The sequence below is a fragment of the Rhinatrema bivittatum genome, unplaced genomic scaffold, assembly GCF_901001135.1.
Source record: "Rhinatrema bivittatum unplaced genomic scaffold, aRhiBiv1.1, whole genome shotgun sequence".
Classification (NCBI taxonomy): domain Eukaryota; kingdom Metazoa; phylum Chordata; class Amphibia; order Gymnophiona; family Rhinatrematidae; genus Rhinatrema; species Rhinatrema bivittatum.
Window position 1 is genome coordinate 25114 of NW_021820322.1, and position 17961 is coordinate 43074.

The following is a 17961-nucleotide window of genomic DNA, read 5'->3' on the forward strand; positions in this document are numbered from 1 at the left end:
CCGCTGTGATCTTCCACTCTCGGACCTCCGGTGCTTGTAGAAATGGCGCCGGCGCTACCTTTGGTTTTTCCATACGGAAAAATGATTTGCGGTAGGAGATCGCTCCCGGACCCCCGCTGGACCCCCAGGGACTTTTGGCCAGCTTGGGGGGGCCTCCTGACCCCCACAAGACTTGCCAAAAGTCCAGCGGGGGTCCGGAACGACCTCCTGCAGTCGAATCGTGTTGTCTATGGCCGGCCGCCATTTTGCGCCGCCATTTTGCAAATGGCTCCGGCGCTACCTTTGACCTGTCATATGACAAGGCAAAGGTAGCGCCGGCGCCATTTCTACAAGCACCGGAGGTCCGAGAGTAAAAGATCACACCGGGACCCTGTCTATCCTTGTAGCCTCTGCACTACTGTTTCATCTCTCCTTTTCTCCACCACATTGTCTGAGTCAGTTGATGAAGCAATTTCTTCTTATAACACTGTTCTCTTCTCTGCTTTAGACACTCTTGTCCCTCCCCTTACCTGTCCTGTAAGGTGCATCAAACCCCAGTCTCTGTTCACCTCTAGAATTCACTTCCTACGATCCTGTGCCTGTTCTGTAGAATGTTTCTGGTTAAAGTCTCATGCCTATGAAGACTTAATGCATTTCAAATTCATGCTGACCTCCTTCTAGTCTGCTATTGCACTTGCTAAGCAAGACTACTACATCCATCTGACAAACTCTTGCATCCAACCTTTGTCATCTCGTTGTCACACTCAGTTCCCTCCTCAAACTTCCTTCTCCTCATTACCTATTCATTTTCTGCCCAGACTATGCTTACTACTTCAATGACAAGGTTCACAAAATTAGGTCATCTCTACTTCCTTCTTCCTCACTTCTTTCCTATAGCCTTCCCCTGGCCTCCACCACTCTCTCCTCATCTGAAGTTACAGTGGATGAAACTTCCCATCTTCTCTCCTCTTCCAAACTCACTACCTGTCCTCTGACCCATTCCTATCCAGTTTCTCAGCTCTGTTTCCACTGCAGTCAATCCTTCCATCTGTCACATCTTCAATTTACCACTTTCCATTGCTACTGTTCCCGCTGCCTTCAAACATGCTGTAATCACCCCACTCCTCAAAAACCCTCATTGGACCTTACCTGCCCTGCCAACTACCATCCCATCTCCTCCCTTCCTTTTGCCTCCAAAATACGTGTGTGTGCTGTTCACCGCAGCTGTCTAGATTTTCCTTCATCACAATTCCACAGAAACAGCCCTTGCCAAAGTCTCCAATGACCTCGTTAAAGCTAAAACCAAAGACTTTTACTCAGTCCTTATCTTCTTGACCTATCTGCTGTTTTGGACACCACCTACTCCTTGATTCTCTGTGCTGTCTTAATTCTCTTCTTACCTCTCTCATCTCACTTTTAGTGTTTCCTCTGGTGAATTGTCCTCTGCTGCCATCTGTGCCTCAAGGTTCTGTCTTGGGCCCTCTTCTCTTCTCTCTGTATATTAATTCCCTTGCTTTCAATATCATCTTTATACTGATTATTCCCAGATTAACCTTTCTACACTAGAAAGTTCATCAGTAATCCAGTCCCAGATCTCAGCTTCCTTGTCTGACATTCCTGGGTGAATGTCCCACCGCCATCTTAAACTCAGCAAGCTCACTTTCTCTCTCCCTTCTTTCTCTATTTCTGTGGAAAACACTGTTAAACTTCCATTACCCTCAGCCTGTAACCTTGGAGTCATCTTCAATCCTTCTCTATCATATCCAAAACATTGCTAAAATATTCCATTTCTTCCTCTATAACAAATCCATTCCTTCCTTTCTGAACATGCACTATCAGAACCTGTATCTCTCATCACCTCCTGCTTAGACTACTGCAAACTACTTCTCACAGGTTTCCCAGTTAGCCATCTCTCTCTCCACTACAATCTGTCCAAAATTCAGCTGCGGGACTTATCTTTCGCCAAAGTTGCTACTCCCATATAACCCCTCTTTTCAAGCCAGTACATTGGCTCCCTATTTGTTCCTGTATACTATGATGGGTGTTATATTCCCCTGGTGAATACAAGAAGGGGGGCTGTAAGGAAAACCCAGGGAAGGAGATCCAGTATGTAAAAGAAATCAGAATAGGAGGAGAATTCCATGGCCTAGAAGGCACAGAGGTTCTAGTGGGGGGAGGAACGTCCCAGGCTTTGCCCTAACAAAAAGACAAGAGAGCTCGGGCATCTGGAAGAAGGGTGAGAGCTTGTTTGAGGGAGGAGTGGGGAAGCAACAGGAAGGAGCTCTACTAGAACCAGATGAAGAGATAGAGGAGATGGAGGTGTCGCACAGCCCTGAGGATGAGCCTGAGCTGATGGACTTGGAAGATGAATGGTGAAGAACTTCTTCGTAAGAGGATACATTCATGGAGACTGCAGGACAAGAGCTTCAAGTGAACACTGCCATAGGGTGGATGTAGTTGCACCATAGTGAAAGGGGAAGCACAAACCCCAGCCAGGCCTGGATTTGTCACTAGGCACAGTAGGCCTGTGCCTAGGGCAGCAGAAATCTGTGGGCAGCTGTGCTGAATCTCACTCAGTGGAGAACAGCCCTCGGTTTCCTGATCTAGTCCCTACAATCCAGGCATCATGCGGGGAACAGGCGATCCTGCAGCAGACAAAGCAAAGGGGGATCATTTTGGGGAGATTAGGAGAGGCTGAACAGAGATCATTGTAAGGTGGGAAGAGAGGGGGACTGGCTTGGGATGCATGTCTGTGTGTGAGAGATAGGGAGGAAAGGGTAGGGGTGTTTGTGTGTATAAGAGAGAAGGGATAGGTGCCATGTGTGTGTGTGTATGTGTGTGTATCATATTGGGTAGGATGTTAGAGATGGGATGCAAGGAGGAGCAGGACCAGAACACGTAGGGACATTTCTCACCCTTCTTCCCCACTCACTGCAATTCAAATCCTCCTTCCCTTGATCTTGGATTCTCTCTCCCAGATCCTAGAACCTCCCCTCTCCTCAGATTCTGGAACTCACTCCCCAACTCTTCCTACCCCCTCCTCCCCTTCCTTAATACAAAAACGTCCCTCTCTCTCTCTTCATCCCCATCCAAGATTCCTAATCTTCCCCATTCCTAGTTCTCTTTCCTTCTCGCACTCCTCCCCCCATCCCTGAAGCTCCTCCCTTCCTCTCCCCATCCATGAGATCTCCTCCCTGTATTGAAACCCGAGATTGTTTCTTCGACCCCAATAAAAATAATATAAATTATACTAATAATTATAAAATAAAACTACTTTATTTGTATAATGTAATATAACAGATGGAAGTGTTTGCCAATTTGCTTCAGAATTTTTAAACTTATGCCACGGGATCTACTCTTGAGCTGCCACAGGAAAACTAGGGAACGGTGCCATAGACCACCTGCTCCTGTTGTCCAACCTCAGACGGGGAGTGGGGAAGAGAGGGGTGACAGCACCAACAGTGCCTTCGGGCTGCCAGAATCCTAAATCCATCACTGATCCCAGCTGCAGTAGGGCCCGTCTCCCTAAGAGCCAGGCACACGGAGGTGAATTCTGAAAGCCCGGCGCGTGCGTTAATTAGGGGGTGCACAGATAAGTTGGGGCTCGCACGCGCTCAACAGATTTTAAAAGCCGCCCGTATACACGCATGTCTCCCGCAGTGCGCAGATCGCCAAAGTTTTCAAAAAGGGGGCGGGCATGACCATGGTCTGTGGGGAGGAGGGGCATTTTGGGGCGTGAACCGGAGAGGTGCGCGTAAATACTCACGCGCCCCCCCCCCCCCCCGGCGCACGTCCCTTGCCGTGTAACTTTACTTCTGCTATGGAGGAGATGTAAGTTATAAAATAAAGATAAATATGCAGATCTGCAGGGGATTTCAGGGTCGAGGATCACTGGGGGAAGTGAAGGCTATCAAATGGGAAGAGGGGGTTGGAGGACTATCTCCTAACTGGGCAAACTGGTAAAACTGGGAACGGAGTTGGCACGCGCCCTTTTGAAAATCCCCTGATTTATGTGGTAGAAGCGGGATTTGCGCGCACCCATTGCTCGCGCCCACTTAAAATTCAGCCCACGTGCGTGTGGCCAGGCTATTTTATAAAATACGTGCATGTACGCACAGAAGTTGTAAAATAGCAGTGTGGCTGGACGTGGGCCGATGGTCGCGTGTGCCGGTTTGAAAGTTACCATCTTAGAGCATAGCCAAGCTTAAGCTGCGTAGGACGCGACTGTGAGCAGTGTGCAGGAGGATTATGGCGAGTGTTGCATTCTTATCGTATGAGCTTGAAACTGACGTGGTTTGATAAAGTGAAGCCATGGAGACTTTAAACCAGCGAGATAACCTGGGACTATGTGTGCTTAAGCCCAGCTCACCAACTGGGGTGAGAGGGTTTGAACCCAGAGCTGCGACACCCTGGAAGGAACGGGGCAATAGAGACTGGGGTACCTGGCCCGTGGAGCTTCCGAGAATGAAACCGGGGAAGCTGCAAGGAGGAGTCCGGCAGTGGGACTGTGGAAAAGGACTCCCCAGAGGTTTAATCGGTGGTTCAGTTTCTTATGTAACCAGGGAATTACAACTGTGTTGCGACTGGGAGAGTGGCCAGTGGCATGAACCCGCAACAATACAGTTCAAGCTCCTCTTAAACTCACCTACAAAAGCCTTCAGTCTGCATCTCCTCAATACTTCTCCTCTTAGCTCTGTCTCTCCACACCCCTATCTCCTCCTCTGTCAACTCCTGCCTCCATGCTTTCCACCTGACTGCATGGTAGACTTGAAACAGACTTTCTGAGCTAGTGCATCGTGCTCTTTCTCTACTGTCTAAAAACCCCACCTTTTTGAGGCTGCTTTTAAATCTTAACCACTGATTGTCCCACTTACACTCATTAATTTTTAACCATTTTCTCAATGAATGGAATTTCTCAATTCCCTCTTGCCCTGTATGTTTTCTTTGTTTAGATTGTAAGCTCTACAGAGCAGGGACTCACATTTTTTTTGTGTGCAGCACTGCTTATGTCAAGTAGAGCTATAGAAGTGTTAAGTAGAGTAGTAATAGTAATAGTAGGGGGTTCCTTTTTACTTAAGCCAATTAAACTCTTTTCTTAATCTTTCCTCTTGTCTGCTGTAGTTCCAGAAGGCCCTGTGCAAAGCCTCGCCTATGAAAATGTTTCTTCAGCTGCTGTCAATATAAGCTGGCTCCCGCCGTCTCAGCCCAACGGCATCGTTTTCTATAACCTTTCACTGACCAAAGGGGATTCTCAGGTGCTCGGTCTCATTACCTACGACACAAATAAATTCATCGACCAGCTTGAGAAATACACTGATTACATTCTCCGAGTCACCCCGGCCACAGAAAAAGGGTTCTCTGCCAAATACACTGCAAGCCTACACATCAAGACTGAGGAAGATGGTAAGCAGAAGCCTCTGTAACACATCTATTACAATTTACCCACAACAACACATTTTTTTTGTTCTTTGAGTTTGTGAAATGTCTGTGTTAGTTGTCTGAAGAGCAAAGAGGGCCAAAGTGATGGCAACATCATAAACCTGAGCTAGAACCGGAGCATCGGCCCCTGAGTGGGGAGGGATTTATTGGCTCCTGATCTTCTTTAATGGCAAAAGCAGAAACCCAGTTACCTGGGATGAAAACGGAAATCTTGGAACGGCATTTCTGCAAGCCTTTGCATGACTAAATATAGTACTGAGCAGGAGGCCTTGACATGAGGAGAGCAATAGGTGGGCAATGACAGTTCCACCCAGTCTTCTGCTACCTGAGGGGTTCATTCAGGAAACACAACTCAGAATTTGTGCTTTAGCACCTCATCGTTCACAAGCTTCCCGAATAATGAGCTACTTTCTGAAAAGAATTAGGTATCAGATGGCTATGTCTGCACATGTCGGTTTGTTGCCTCCCTAATGCTAAAGAATTATCGTCCGATAATTTTAATATCGTCTTAAACCGTTATGGAACACAATACAATACAGATTCTAACGATTTATCGTTATAAATCGTTAGAATCGTGAGCCGGCACACTAAAACCCCCTAAAACCCACCCCCGACCCTTTAAATTAAATCCCCCACCCTCCCGAACCCCCCCCAATAACTTAAATAACCTGCGGGTCCAGCGGCGGTCCGGAACGGCAGCGGTCCGGAACGGGCTCCTGCTCCTGAATCTTGTCGTCTTCAGCCGGCGCCATTTTCCAAAATGGCGCCGAAAAATGGCGGCGGCCATAGACGAAAAAGATTGGACGGCAGGAGGTCCTTCCGGACCCCCGCTGGACTTTTGGCAAGTCTCGTGGGGGTCAGGAGGCCCCCCCACAAGCTGGCCAAAAGTTCCTGGAGGTCCAGCGGGGGTCAGGGAGCGATTTCCCGCCGCGAATCGTTTTCGTACGGAAAATGGCGCCGGCCATACGCGTATGGCCGGCGCCATTTTCCATACGGAAAATGGCGCCGGCAGGAGATCGACTGCAGGAGGTCGTTCAGCGAGGGTTCCGGCGCCTCGCTGAACGACCTCCTGCAGTCGATCTCCTGCCGGCGCCATTTTCCGTACGAAAACGATTCGCGGCGGGAAATCGCTCCCTGACCCCCGCTGGACCTCCAGGAACTTTTGGCCAGCTTGTGGGGGGCCTCCTGACCCCCACGAGACTTGCCAAAAGTCCAGCGGGGGTCCGGAAGGACCTCCTGCCGTCCAATCTTTTTCGTCTATGGCCGCCGCCATTTTTCGGCGCCATTTTGGAAAATGGCGCCGGCTGAAGACGACAAGATTCAGGAGCAGGAGCCCGTTCCGGACCGCTGCCGTTCCGGACCGCCGCTGGACCCGCAGGTTATTTAAGTTATTTGGGGGGTGGGGGATTTAATTTAAAGGGTCGGGGGTGGGTTTTAGGGGGTTTTAATGTGCCGGTTTTTTCGATTTTTAACGATTTTTAACGATTTTTCACGATATTTTACCCCCCCAAACGGCAACAATACGATTCCCTCCCCCTCCCAGCCGAAATCGATCGTTAAGACGATCGAGGACACGATTCACATCCCTAGTCCTATCCACATCAAATTTTCTGAACAAGTCAGGGGTCCAAGGAAATCTTGACTGGGGTATTTTTTTTTTTTTTGGTCCTGCTAATGTCTGGATGTATGTACATAACCTGCTGTCCAGAAAGCAGGCTCCCCATGAGTTCGACATGGAACTTATTGCTTGGTTTCTCAGTCTCACTCAGTCTTGTAGATCATGACTTGTAAATTGTGGCACTGCTTTTGGAAACCTGTTCCGGTTATTTGTTAAGTTCTTGAACTAAATAGAGATCCTCCTTTCTCTTCCAGTGCCTCAGTCTTCACCAATAATCACCGCTTACAAAAACCTCACATCTACGTCTGTGCTGCTGTCCTGGAATCCCCCAGACCAGCCATGTGGTGTCCTAGTAGGATATGATGTAGAGTTATATGGACCAAACATGAACTCTTCATTTGCCACGACTAACAATTCTGTTGTGCTCCAAAATCTATTGCCATTCACCCCATATAATATTTTCATTGCTGCAAGCACCAGAAAAGGACGTGGCCCCTTTGTTCAGTTTCTCTTCTATACCGAGGAGTCAGGTAAGCATTATCTAAAACTGTAATTTGCTGTTTGAGAAAGAAATTCACAAAATAGCTAAAGAAAACCAAAGCATCAAAGCCATTGACAGCCTGTTTCCATTTCTTCTTCAATGATAGTAGTTCAGTAAAGAAAGAAAACTTGATGTCACATTGAAATATTATTACCTGGTTTTCATGGCTTCCTATTGCTGGGTTTCCTTAGCTGACCTCTTCTTATGCTGTAACTTTTAATGTACGATTGTAAGAGCCAATGCCAGAACTCACCTGTGCAAAAATGGTAGCCTAGGAGTTTAATCCCAAACAGAATTTTTTGACTATGCAAATTTCTGAATTGGCCAATCCAGTTCTCATTATTATTTTTTTTTTTGTGGCAAGCAGCTCCCCGCATGCCCTGAAATTTCTGTCCAGGTGGGGCCCTGAGGGACTGTCTCACAGAATATTTATATTTCACCAACCAGATTGATAAGAAACAAAAAGAAGCCAGCATTTAAATACTACGTAATATTATGTGGTTCAGATGTAACCCTGTACCTGTGTATGGCTGATGTATCAATAGAGCAATGGCTATAATTTTACACTGTGATGCTGAAGCCGGCTGATTTCCCAGGTAGAACTGAATGACTTTCTTTAATGTCGGCTTTGTACTGATGAACATTCTTCCTTCTAAGCTGTGCATTACGCACACAAGAAAAGATGAAAAAATTATACTTGCTCAGGCACACTTGGCTCATAGCATACAAATTTGAACTCAGCCTATTAAAAGTTGAACATAAGAAAATGTTTGCGCACTTATAGTCTGCCAGAAATTAGAGGGAATATTGCTAGCTTATGATCCCAGCATTGGGTTATTAAAACTTCCATGGTCTGTTGCTGGTGGCCACAGTTACACTCTGGTGAAGAAGTGTATAGTATGAGGCAAGGTTAGGTGCAGATCAGTCACTTTGTAATTTTGTCTGTTTTTACTTCTTTTTATGAATGTTATATTGTATGCCACTTTGAGCCGTGGATTGAAATGTGGGTTGTAAATTCCATTTTCATATATGCATGCATGAGGCATCTCCATCTGCCATGAACTGTATAGATACAATTTAGAAGGGTCCGTAACCCATCAAGACCAGGGACCTTCCATGTTGGGTCTGCTACAAGGTGTTTAGAGACTCCTGTAAACTCCATTCATCTCTATGCTCATCAATATTAAAATTGCTTTGCTTATAGTTGAAAGCCTGGATTCAGAATGGGACACGTGATATTTAAGTATTGATGAGGAATATAATAAGATCTTGGTGACCTGAATACTGATGCCATGGTGATTTATCAAGTTGTTGGGACGTTTTGTATGATTTTAAAGCTTTCATTATTGTAGCATGCCAAAACTATAAACTGTCGTTCCTTGCAGAGCCATCAGCACCTCCTCAGAACTTGACTGTAATAAACTACACAGCAGATGCTGCGTGGCTGAGGTGGAGTGTAAGCCCACAGCCCAATGGCGTTGTGCGATTATACAATTTTAAAATTCTAGAGAATGACAGTCAAATCATATTTTATCAAGTAAGTTCATGATTTTTTAGTTTAAATGCATGTTTCTGTTGTTTAGAAAATGATAGTTTATTTTCTTGTAAACATGGCTAGCCTATCAGGGAGACAAAAAATGTATTTTCCCAGCAAGTGCTATGCCACTTTTATGTGCTCATTTTAAGAGTACCATTGGTACTCTAGTCCAATGTGAATGTTGCACTGAAAGGGCTCCCTTGCACATCCCAATATTTTATGGAATATGTTAGAGAAGAGGAAGAGTGCAAAACTATTACTTTACTTGCCATTCTGTTAATTAATTGTTGCACAGTATAATTCTTCCAATTTCTACCAAAAATTGTTTTGTCATTTTGTTTTGTTGAATGAGTTTCTTGTCTGAGTTCTATTTCATTGGGAACTTTTTCTTTTCTTTCTTATTTACGTTTCGGCAAAATGCACACTCTTTCAGGATAGTGCACGTTATTTCCACATGGAACTCACTATTCAGAAATATTGCACACTATTTGCAAATAGTGTGTATACATTCAAATAGTGTACGCTATTTCAAATAGTATGCACTATTTCTAAATAGTGCCCTGCCTGCAAATAGTGCACACTATTTCTGAATAGCATGCACTATTTGCAAATGGTGTGCATTATTTCTGATTAGGATGCACTATTTGCAAATGGTGTGCATTATTTCTGATTAGCATGCACTATTTGCAAATGGTGTGCATTATTTCTGATTAGCATGCACTATTTGCAAAGGATGTACACTATTTCTGAAAAACATGCATTATTTGTAAATAGTGGGGCGGATTTTCAGAGCCCTGCTCGCATAAATCCGCCCAAAACCGGGCGGATTTACGCGAGCAGGGCCCTGCGCGCCGGTGAGCCTATTTTACATAGGCTCACCGGCGCGCGCAGAACCCCGGGACTCGCGTAAGTCCCGGGGTTTTCGGAGTGGGCGTGTCGGGAGGCGTGTCGGGGACGGGGCTGGAGCGCGCGGCGTTGCGGGGGCGTGTCGGCAGCGTTTTGGGGCGGGTACGGGGGCGTGGTTACGGCCCGGGGCGGTCCGGGGGCGTGGCCGCGCCCTCCGTACCCGCCCCCAGGTCGCGGCCCGGCGCGCAGGAGTCCCGCTCGCGCGCGGAGATTTACGCCTCCCTCCGGGAGGCGTAAATCCCCCGACAAAGGTAGGATGGGGGTTTAGACAGGGCCGGGCGGGTGGGTTAGGTAGGGGAAGGGAGGGGAAGGTGAGGGGAGGGCAAAGGAAAGTTCCCTTCTAGGCCGCTCCGATTTCGGAGCGGCCTAGGAGGGAATGGGGGTAGGCTGTGCGGCTCGGCGCGCGCAGGCTATACGAAATCGATAGCCTTGCGCGCGCCGATCCAGGATTTTAGCCGATACGCGCGTATCTACTAAAATCCAGCCTACTTTTGTTTGCGCCTGGAGCGCAAACAAAAGTAGGCTATTCGCGCTCGTCTGAAAATCTACCCCAGTGTGCATTATTTCTGAATAAGATGCACTATTTGGGGCGGATTTTAAGAGCCCTGCTCGCGTAAATCCGCCCGGATTTACGCGAGCAGGGCCCTGCGCGCCGGTAAGCCTATTTTACATAGGCCTACCAGCGCGCGCAGACCCCGGGACTCGCGTACGTCCCGGGGTTTTCGGAGGGGGGCGTGTCGGGGGCGTGTCGGGGGCGGGCCCGGTCATCGCGGCGTTTCGGGGGCGTGTCAGGAGCGTTTTGGGGGCGGGTACGGGGGCGTGGCTACGGCCCGGGGCGGTCCGGGGGCGTGGCCGCGCCCTCCGTACCCGCCCCCAGGTCGCGGCCCGGCGCGCAGGAGGCCCGCTGGCGCGCGGGGATTTACGTCTCCCTCCGGGAGGCGTAAATCCCCCGACAAAGGTAGGATGGGGGTTTAGACAGGGCCGGGCGGGTGGGTTAGGTAGGGGAAGGGAGGGGAAGGTGAGGGGAGGGCAAAGGAAAGTTCCCTTCTAGGCCGCTCCGATTTCGGAGCGGCCTAGGAGGGAACGGGGGTAGGCTGCGCGGCTCGGCGCGCGCAGGCTATACGAAATCGATAGCCTTGCGTGCGCCGATCCAGGATTTTAGCCGATACGCGCGACTACGCGCGTATCTACTAAAATCCAGCGTACTTTTGTTTGCGCCTGGAGCGCAAACAAAAGTAAGCTGTTCGCGCTCGTCTGAAAATCTACCCCATTTTGAATAGCCTGAACTATTTGCAAATACTGCATGCTATTCAAAAAGGGGCGGATTTTCAGAGCCCTGCTCGCGTAAATCCGCCCAAAACCGGGCGGATTTACGCGAGCAGGGCCCTGCGCGCCGGGAAGCCTATTTTACATAGGCCTCCCGGCGCGCGCAGAGCCCTGGGACTCGCGTAAGTCCCGGGGTTCTCGGAGGGGGGCGTGTCGGGGGGGCGGGCCCGGTCGTCGCGGCGTTTCGGGGACGTGTCGGCAGCGTTTTGGGGGCGGGTACGGGGGCGTGGCTATGGCCCGGGGGCGTGGCCGTGCCCTCCGTACCTGCCCCCAGGTCGCTGCCCGGCGCGCAGGAGTCCCGCTCGTGCGCGGGGATTTACGCCTCCCACCGGAGGCGTAAATCCCCGCGCACGAGCGGGGAGGATGGGGGTTTAGACAGGGCCGGGCGGGTGGGTTAGGTAGGGGAAGGGAGGGGAAGGTGAGGGGAGGGCAAAGGAAAGTTCCCTTCTAGGGCCGCTCCGATTTCGGAGGCGGCCTAGGAGGGAACGGGGGTAGGCTGCGCGGCTCGGCGCGCGCAGGCTATACGAAATCGATAGCCTTGCGCGCGCCGATCCAGGATTTTAGCCGATACGCGCGACTACGCGCGTATCTACTAAAATCCAGCGTACTTTTGTTTGCGCCTGGAGCGCAAACAAAAGTAGGCTATTCGCGCTCGTCTGAAAATCTACCCCAAAGAGTGAGCACTAAAAACAAAAGAAAAAAAAGGAAATTTCATATTTTGCAGTTGTGTATTTTTAAAACTAATACTGTAAGATTATACTGTTGCTGTAATAAAAAGTATTTCGAAAAAAAAATGTCATGAAATGAAAAACAATGTAGGACAATGTCATTGACATTCTCGGTGTCATTTCAAAGGAAAGGACATCCCTACTTTCGGCTCCTTCTCCCTCCTCATTCAGCTCTGGTGGAACAGTTTCCCTCCTACCTAACTCAATAGTCTTGCTTTCCACCTTTCTACAATAGTTCTCTTCTGCTGGGCCTGTCCTAACCCCATCGGCATTAGGAGAGGCCCAGGGTTTTCCTCTATCACGGCCATCAAAATGCCTTTTTCACCTACTGCTCAAATACAGTACACAAAAATATTAAGAAAGAGTTTCTAATGAGATCTTACTTTTGGAAACGACTGTCCTATTGTCACTGTCTGTTATTATTGTTAATAGTATTATTATTAGTTGTTCTATTAATAATGGGGTAATTTCCAAAAGCTTGTATGCATGTAAATGACCTTTTTGAAAATGGGCCCCCGCAGTTGTACATGTATAAGTGTGTGTGAAAACGATTGTGCCCATAGTTTTTCACCACTGCAAAGAGGCATTCCTGGGAATGGAGTTGGGGGTGGAACGTCAACGATGATGGTAACGTTCAAACCGGCTCGAGGGTGCACATGTGTGCTCGCGCGCGTCGGTCCGTGCTCAGGAACGCAGCTGTTTTAGAACTTGTGCACGTATGTACGCACATGTTATAAAATAGCCTGGCCATGCACACATGTGCTCCAAACGCCGCCTCTACCATGTAAATCGGGGGATTTTAAAAGGGGCACGTGCCGAGGCCATTCCCAGTTTTACCAGTTCATCCTCAGTTTGCCCAGTTAAAAGATAGGTTTTCCAGACCCAACTTGCTTTAATAGTCTTCACCCCCCCGTTATCCCCGACTCATAAAATCTCGCAGATCTGCCTGTTTTCTTTATTTTACACGGCATCCATAGAAGAAGGAAAGTTATGCAGCCGGGGCAAGGTCAGGTTGGCGCCATTTTGGAAAATGGCGCTGACCGGGCCAGGTGCAAAGGTGCATCTAGCCCCGACGCGAGATCCATTTTAAAGTAGGGGGGTTCTGGAAGGGGTGGGGGTGAGGAAAGGTGCAGGGGGTAGGGAGGTGCTGAACTTTATTTCTTTTTTGGGGGTGGGGGATTGGTAGTGAGTGATGTTGGGGTGGCCGTGGGGGGGTTAATATTGAGTCACTTCAAGGTGGCTGGAGCATAGGAGCTGGAAGTGAGTGCTGTTGGGGGGGCAAGGGGGTGGGGGGTTGGTATTGGGTCACTTTGAGGGCTGGGGGTAGGGGCTGGTAGCGAGTGATGTCGGGGATGACAGTGGGATGAGGGGTTGATATTGAGTCACTTTGGGGGGCCAGGGGAGATTGGTAATGAGTCACTTTGAGGGAGTGGGTGGCTTTGGCTTCGGGAGGGGGGGGGGGGGGAGGGACTGCCACATCCATAATTTAAACATATTGTTCTATTTTGGAGGAGCTGGGGCTGCCTAGACTGATGGCCCTGGGTTGAAACAGGGGTCAGTACTGAACCCCGCACAACTTCCCCGTTTGGCTGCATTTTTTAATTTTTTACATTTTTCTGCTGCTTTAAATGTGCAGCAGGAGCCTCAGGACCCACATTAAGTTCCCGGGCCTCCCATTGCACACTTAATGCTTTTTAAGGAGGTGTTTTTATTTTATCGCTGCTGACCACCTTCTTGCATTCATGCATGCAAATCACATGCAAAGAAGGTCATTGTAATGGGGAGGGTATCTGGGCGGAGAGATGCAAAATATCATGCATATCGTGCGATATACGTGATATAACGTGCGTTAGAGCCCGGTATGTTAGCTGGATAAATGCTGATTTTCAGTGTTATCTAACGTAGGGCCGGATTCATCAACGCATTTTCCTGTAGACACAGAATAGTAGAAATGCCTTAGTGAATCAGGCCCATAGTCGGAAAACTTTGGGGCAGCGAAGAACTGTCGTAGAGGTAACCGGATAAACTTATCCAGCTAGTTTCAGAATAAGTGGTGATATTCAGCAGCACACCTATGCTGCTGAATTTCCTACTAAAATTAGCCAGATACGTTTATCTGGCTAACTTTGCTTGTCAGACCACTGCTGACTATTGATTTCTCAATACTTTCTGTAGTACATTAAAATGAGCAGATCTGAGCAGTGGTTCTCAACCTGGCCTTTGAGGAGCACCTAGCCAGTTTTCTGGTTATCTATAATGAAGATGCATGAGATAAACTGCATGCACTACCTCCACTGTATGCAAATATATCACATGCATCTTCCTCGTGGATATCCTGAAAACCAGGCTGACTGGGTGGTCCCAGAGGACCGGGTTGAGGACCATTGGCTTAGAGTCTGCAAACAGAATGTTATAGATTTTCTTTGACACTGGTGCTGGTCCCAGACCATCAAAACCAGAATGTGGGCTTTTAAAAGAAAAAGGGCCTGCTGAAGGAAAGGTACTAGATAAGACTAGAGTTTAATGATATCTATTATTTCTTGCAACCACAAATTGGCATAAATTTGAAAAGGCAACGAGCCAAATGCTGAGCTAGCTGGTCATATGACACACATTTTCTGATCAGTAAATAATTATGAACATCATCACCAGTTTTCGGTCCATACATGCTGTATTTTATGTGGCATCCCCTCAAAATACAAAATCATGTATTTTGTAGATAACAAATCAGCTTTTCTGTAGTTGACATTAGCTGGGTTTCTGTTTTTTCACTTTGCAGAGGCGTATTAAATGGGGCACAGGAAGATCTTATAGAGAAGATAATTAAGCTCCTACTGTTTGCAAATATTAATATTTTAAATTACACAATTAAAGTTTTTAAAACATAATCTTTCATGCAGAAAGAAATAATGGCGTAATTTTCAAACAGAAATGTGTCATGAGCACAAAGTGGAGAAGATTTTTTTTGAAAAAGAAAAAAAAAAAGGAACACGAGCCATGTGCGCACTGAATTTAGCCATCTTCTTGTGCTGCTCTGTCTGTTAATATCTGTTTTCTCTTTATCAGAATCTTTCAGGTTTACAAACCGAAGGCGTTCTTGTTGGATTCAAGCCATTCAAGGCTTACTTTGTCAGTGCATCAGCTTTTACGAAAGTTGGAAATGGAGACCATTTCAGTAACACGGTCAGCTTTACCACAAAAGAATCAGGTTAACCCTATTTTTATCAGCTTACGATAACAGATAAATATATATGTTTTTATAAAGCAATTTGTAATAATGGGAGGAAATCATTTGAAGAAAAAGAAACAAAGGGAAAAATACAGGTCCAAAAAACACAAAACTTATCTCGACATGTCACAGCTAAGTCTCACATGGTGGATTCCAATCAGATCAATGAAATAGGGAAACAGATTGAAATTCAAAGCGTTTTCCTTGTTAACAAAAATAAATTATACATCTTGGTTTACAAGCACTACATATATTTATATTAATCTCACTTCTGAATATTTAAGAAATTTGGGAGACTGAAGGGTACTGTATCCTCACCCCAGTTTGGTCATTCAGAAAGAGGCTGCTGTACTAACCCGCAGTATTTCCTGCGGGATAGCACCGTTTTGCGCAATTTTGCAATGGCTGCAAGTGAGTTAATTTGCATCCATAGCACAATTTCTTGCAGCACGTTCTGCGCACTGCCATGGCTGGAAACCTCAAATGTTTCTGGGCGTGGCGGTGTGCAAAACATTTTGCAGGCTGGTGGCCCCAGACGGGGGGGGGGGGGGGGGGTCCACAATGTTGTGACGGGACTGGACAGACGTTCCCAGGATCTTTGCAGAATCCCTATTTTGAGCACAGTAGAGGGCAGAGCTGCGGGGAGTAGATGAAGTGTCTTACTTATTAGCAGTAGTTAATATTTATGATATAAATCAAAATATACCCAGAATCGGTCCAAAAATGTCGTGGGCAATTGTACTAGGGGTTTGCACAGACAATTTTTTTTTTTCATTTTGCTTTATTTTTCATTTTCTTTCCTTTGCTTTGTTGTTTTTGTTTGTTTCATTTATTTCAAGTGAAAAAACCCCAAAAACAAATGAAATTAAAAAAAATAAAACAAAACTTGTCGGATTGTACTGGTTTCCCGCATGCACACATGATACCAACCAATCAGAACCCCCCTCCTGGGCCCTCTCTGCATCGCCCCTGACTCACACACTCCCTCCCCTTCTCTTACCCCATCTGTAGGCTTTGAAGATTATTCAAGGGCTGGCGCCATTAGGGAAAATTGCCACCAAACAAAATGGCGCCAGGAATTTTAAGGTAGTTATTGATACTGGCACTGGCCTCGGGTTCATCACTGCCATTTTTTGCAATTGCATTGATCTGGCAGGAATTACTGAGGATTGCTCCTGCCCATCAAGAGTCTTTAAAGCCCATGGATGGGGTAGGAGGTTGGGGGCATGTCAGGGGATATACACGGAGGGTCCGTAAGGAATTAAAAAAAAAAAAAAATGAAAACAAACAAAACTTTGTTCTTTTTTTCCTTTAGAAAAGGAAACGAAACAGAAAATTTCATGAACATGTCCCGTTTCATTTCCAGCAAAAGCACATCCCTATAGTGTACGCAGATTCCTAATTTAGCATAATCAAGCCCTGTATTTATATTACTTGCTCCATTATGGCATGATATTTCTCTGCATCGGGGGTGTTAAACTTTTGTTACGTATATTTCTTTTAAGTTCCGGATCTTGTCCAGAACCTTCACTGCGTGGCAACCAGTTGGCAGTCAGTTCTGCTCCAGTGGGATGCCCCCTCCAGGCCAAATGGACGGATTACACATTATATCATAATGCTTCAAAAACTGAAGTTTGTGGTGGCATCTGGTGAGAACGTGTACACCGTCAGAGAGCTTCTTGCCAACTCCTCTTACCAGTTTACAATAAAAGCCGCGACATCTGCTGGCGAAGGAAAGGAGCAGACATGCATTGCCACTACATACCCAGAAGAAGGTAACATTTTATCCAGTTACTTGTCTGAAGTACCTAGGCCTAAGTAAGGCTAGTTTTTTGTCACATGTAAAACAGAACTGCAAAACACACTGAGTATGGAGGCTGGTCTTTTCTACTTCGATCCAACGTGTCCTATGTGCCTGAAAAGTCCGCCTGTTGGCATTGCTGTTGAAAATCGAAGGCCCTGTTTTTTATAAAACCAAGGCAAGTAGTCATTGCATCTTTTGTCATCACACACTGCATGTACCCACATAACCAACACCAGCTTAGGTATATTTTTGTGCATTGGCTTATTTGAACATAACGATGGAGGAAAGATATATGCCCGTGGGGGGCAAAAGAGCAACTGGGGGTCAGCTGGCACCATTTTTCAAGATAGTATCAGAGGGGGAGGAATGATTTGGGATTCCTTCTGCCCACTGAAGACACCCTACAAGTAGAGGTAAGCTAGAGAAGACCTAAGGGGAGCTGTCACCAAAGGGGAGGGGGTAAAAGGGGTCTAGGGTAATGGGTTAAGTGAATGGGCTTTACAAGGGGAACCTTTTTCCAATTTTTTGGACTGGCCTGAGAACAGTGGGGATCTGGGGATGTCGAGGGTCCATGGACCACCATGGACATTTTTTCAAGATGGGGCGGGAGGGGGGGGCTTTTAAAAGGAGTTGTGGCCTCTTTAAAAGATGGTGGTCCCAGGATGGGGAGCTACCCTTGTGTGTTGCCTTGATGGGAAGATGCAATATTTTCAGCTGTGGCAATATACAGGAAATTCATGTAGGATTTACTAAACTGCAGCACTCAGATTCCACAGTTTAATAAATCCCACAGTAATTTGCCCATGGCAAAGCAGTGAGGAAATGCTCTGTTTTACCATGGCTTAGTAAACTGG

General features: G+C 47.1%; 1 protein-coding gene across 3 annotated transcripts in view; it reads left to right on the forward strand.

Annotated features, from left to right (window-relative positions):
* Positions 1-17140, forward strand: part of LOC115081473 (phosphatidylinositol phosphatase PTPRQ-like) — a 37659-nt gene extending 20519 nt beyond the window's left edge. For all 3 annotated transcript variants that reach the window (XM_029585947.1, XM_029585949.1, XM_029585948.1), the window contains 5 exons: positions 5101-5382; positions 7291-7566; positions 8963-9114; positions 15141-15282; positions 16809-17140. In XM_029585947.1, the coding sequence (XP_029441807.1) occupies positions 5101-5382; positions 7291-7566; positions 8963-9114; positions 15141-15282; positions 16809-17125 (1169 nt within the window). In that variant the 3' untranslated portion in view covers positions 17126-17140. The remainder of the gene's footprint in view (positions 1-5100; positions 5383-7290; positions 7567-8962; positions 9115-15140; positions 15283-16808) is intronic.
* Positions 17141-17961: the final 821 nt, after the last annotated feature.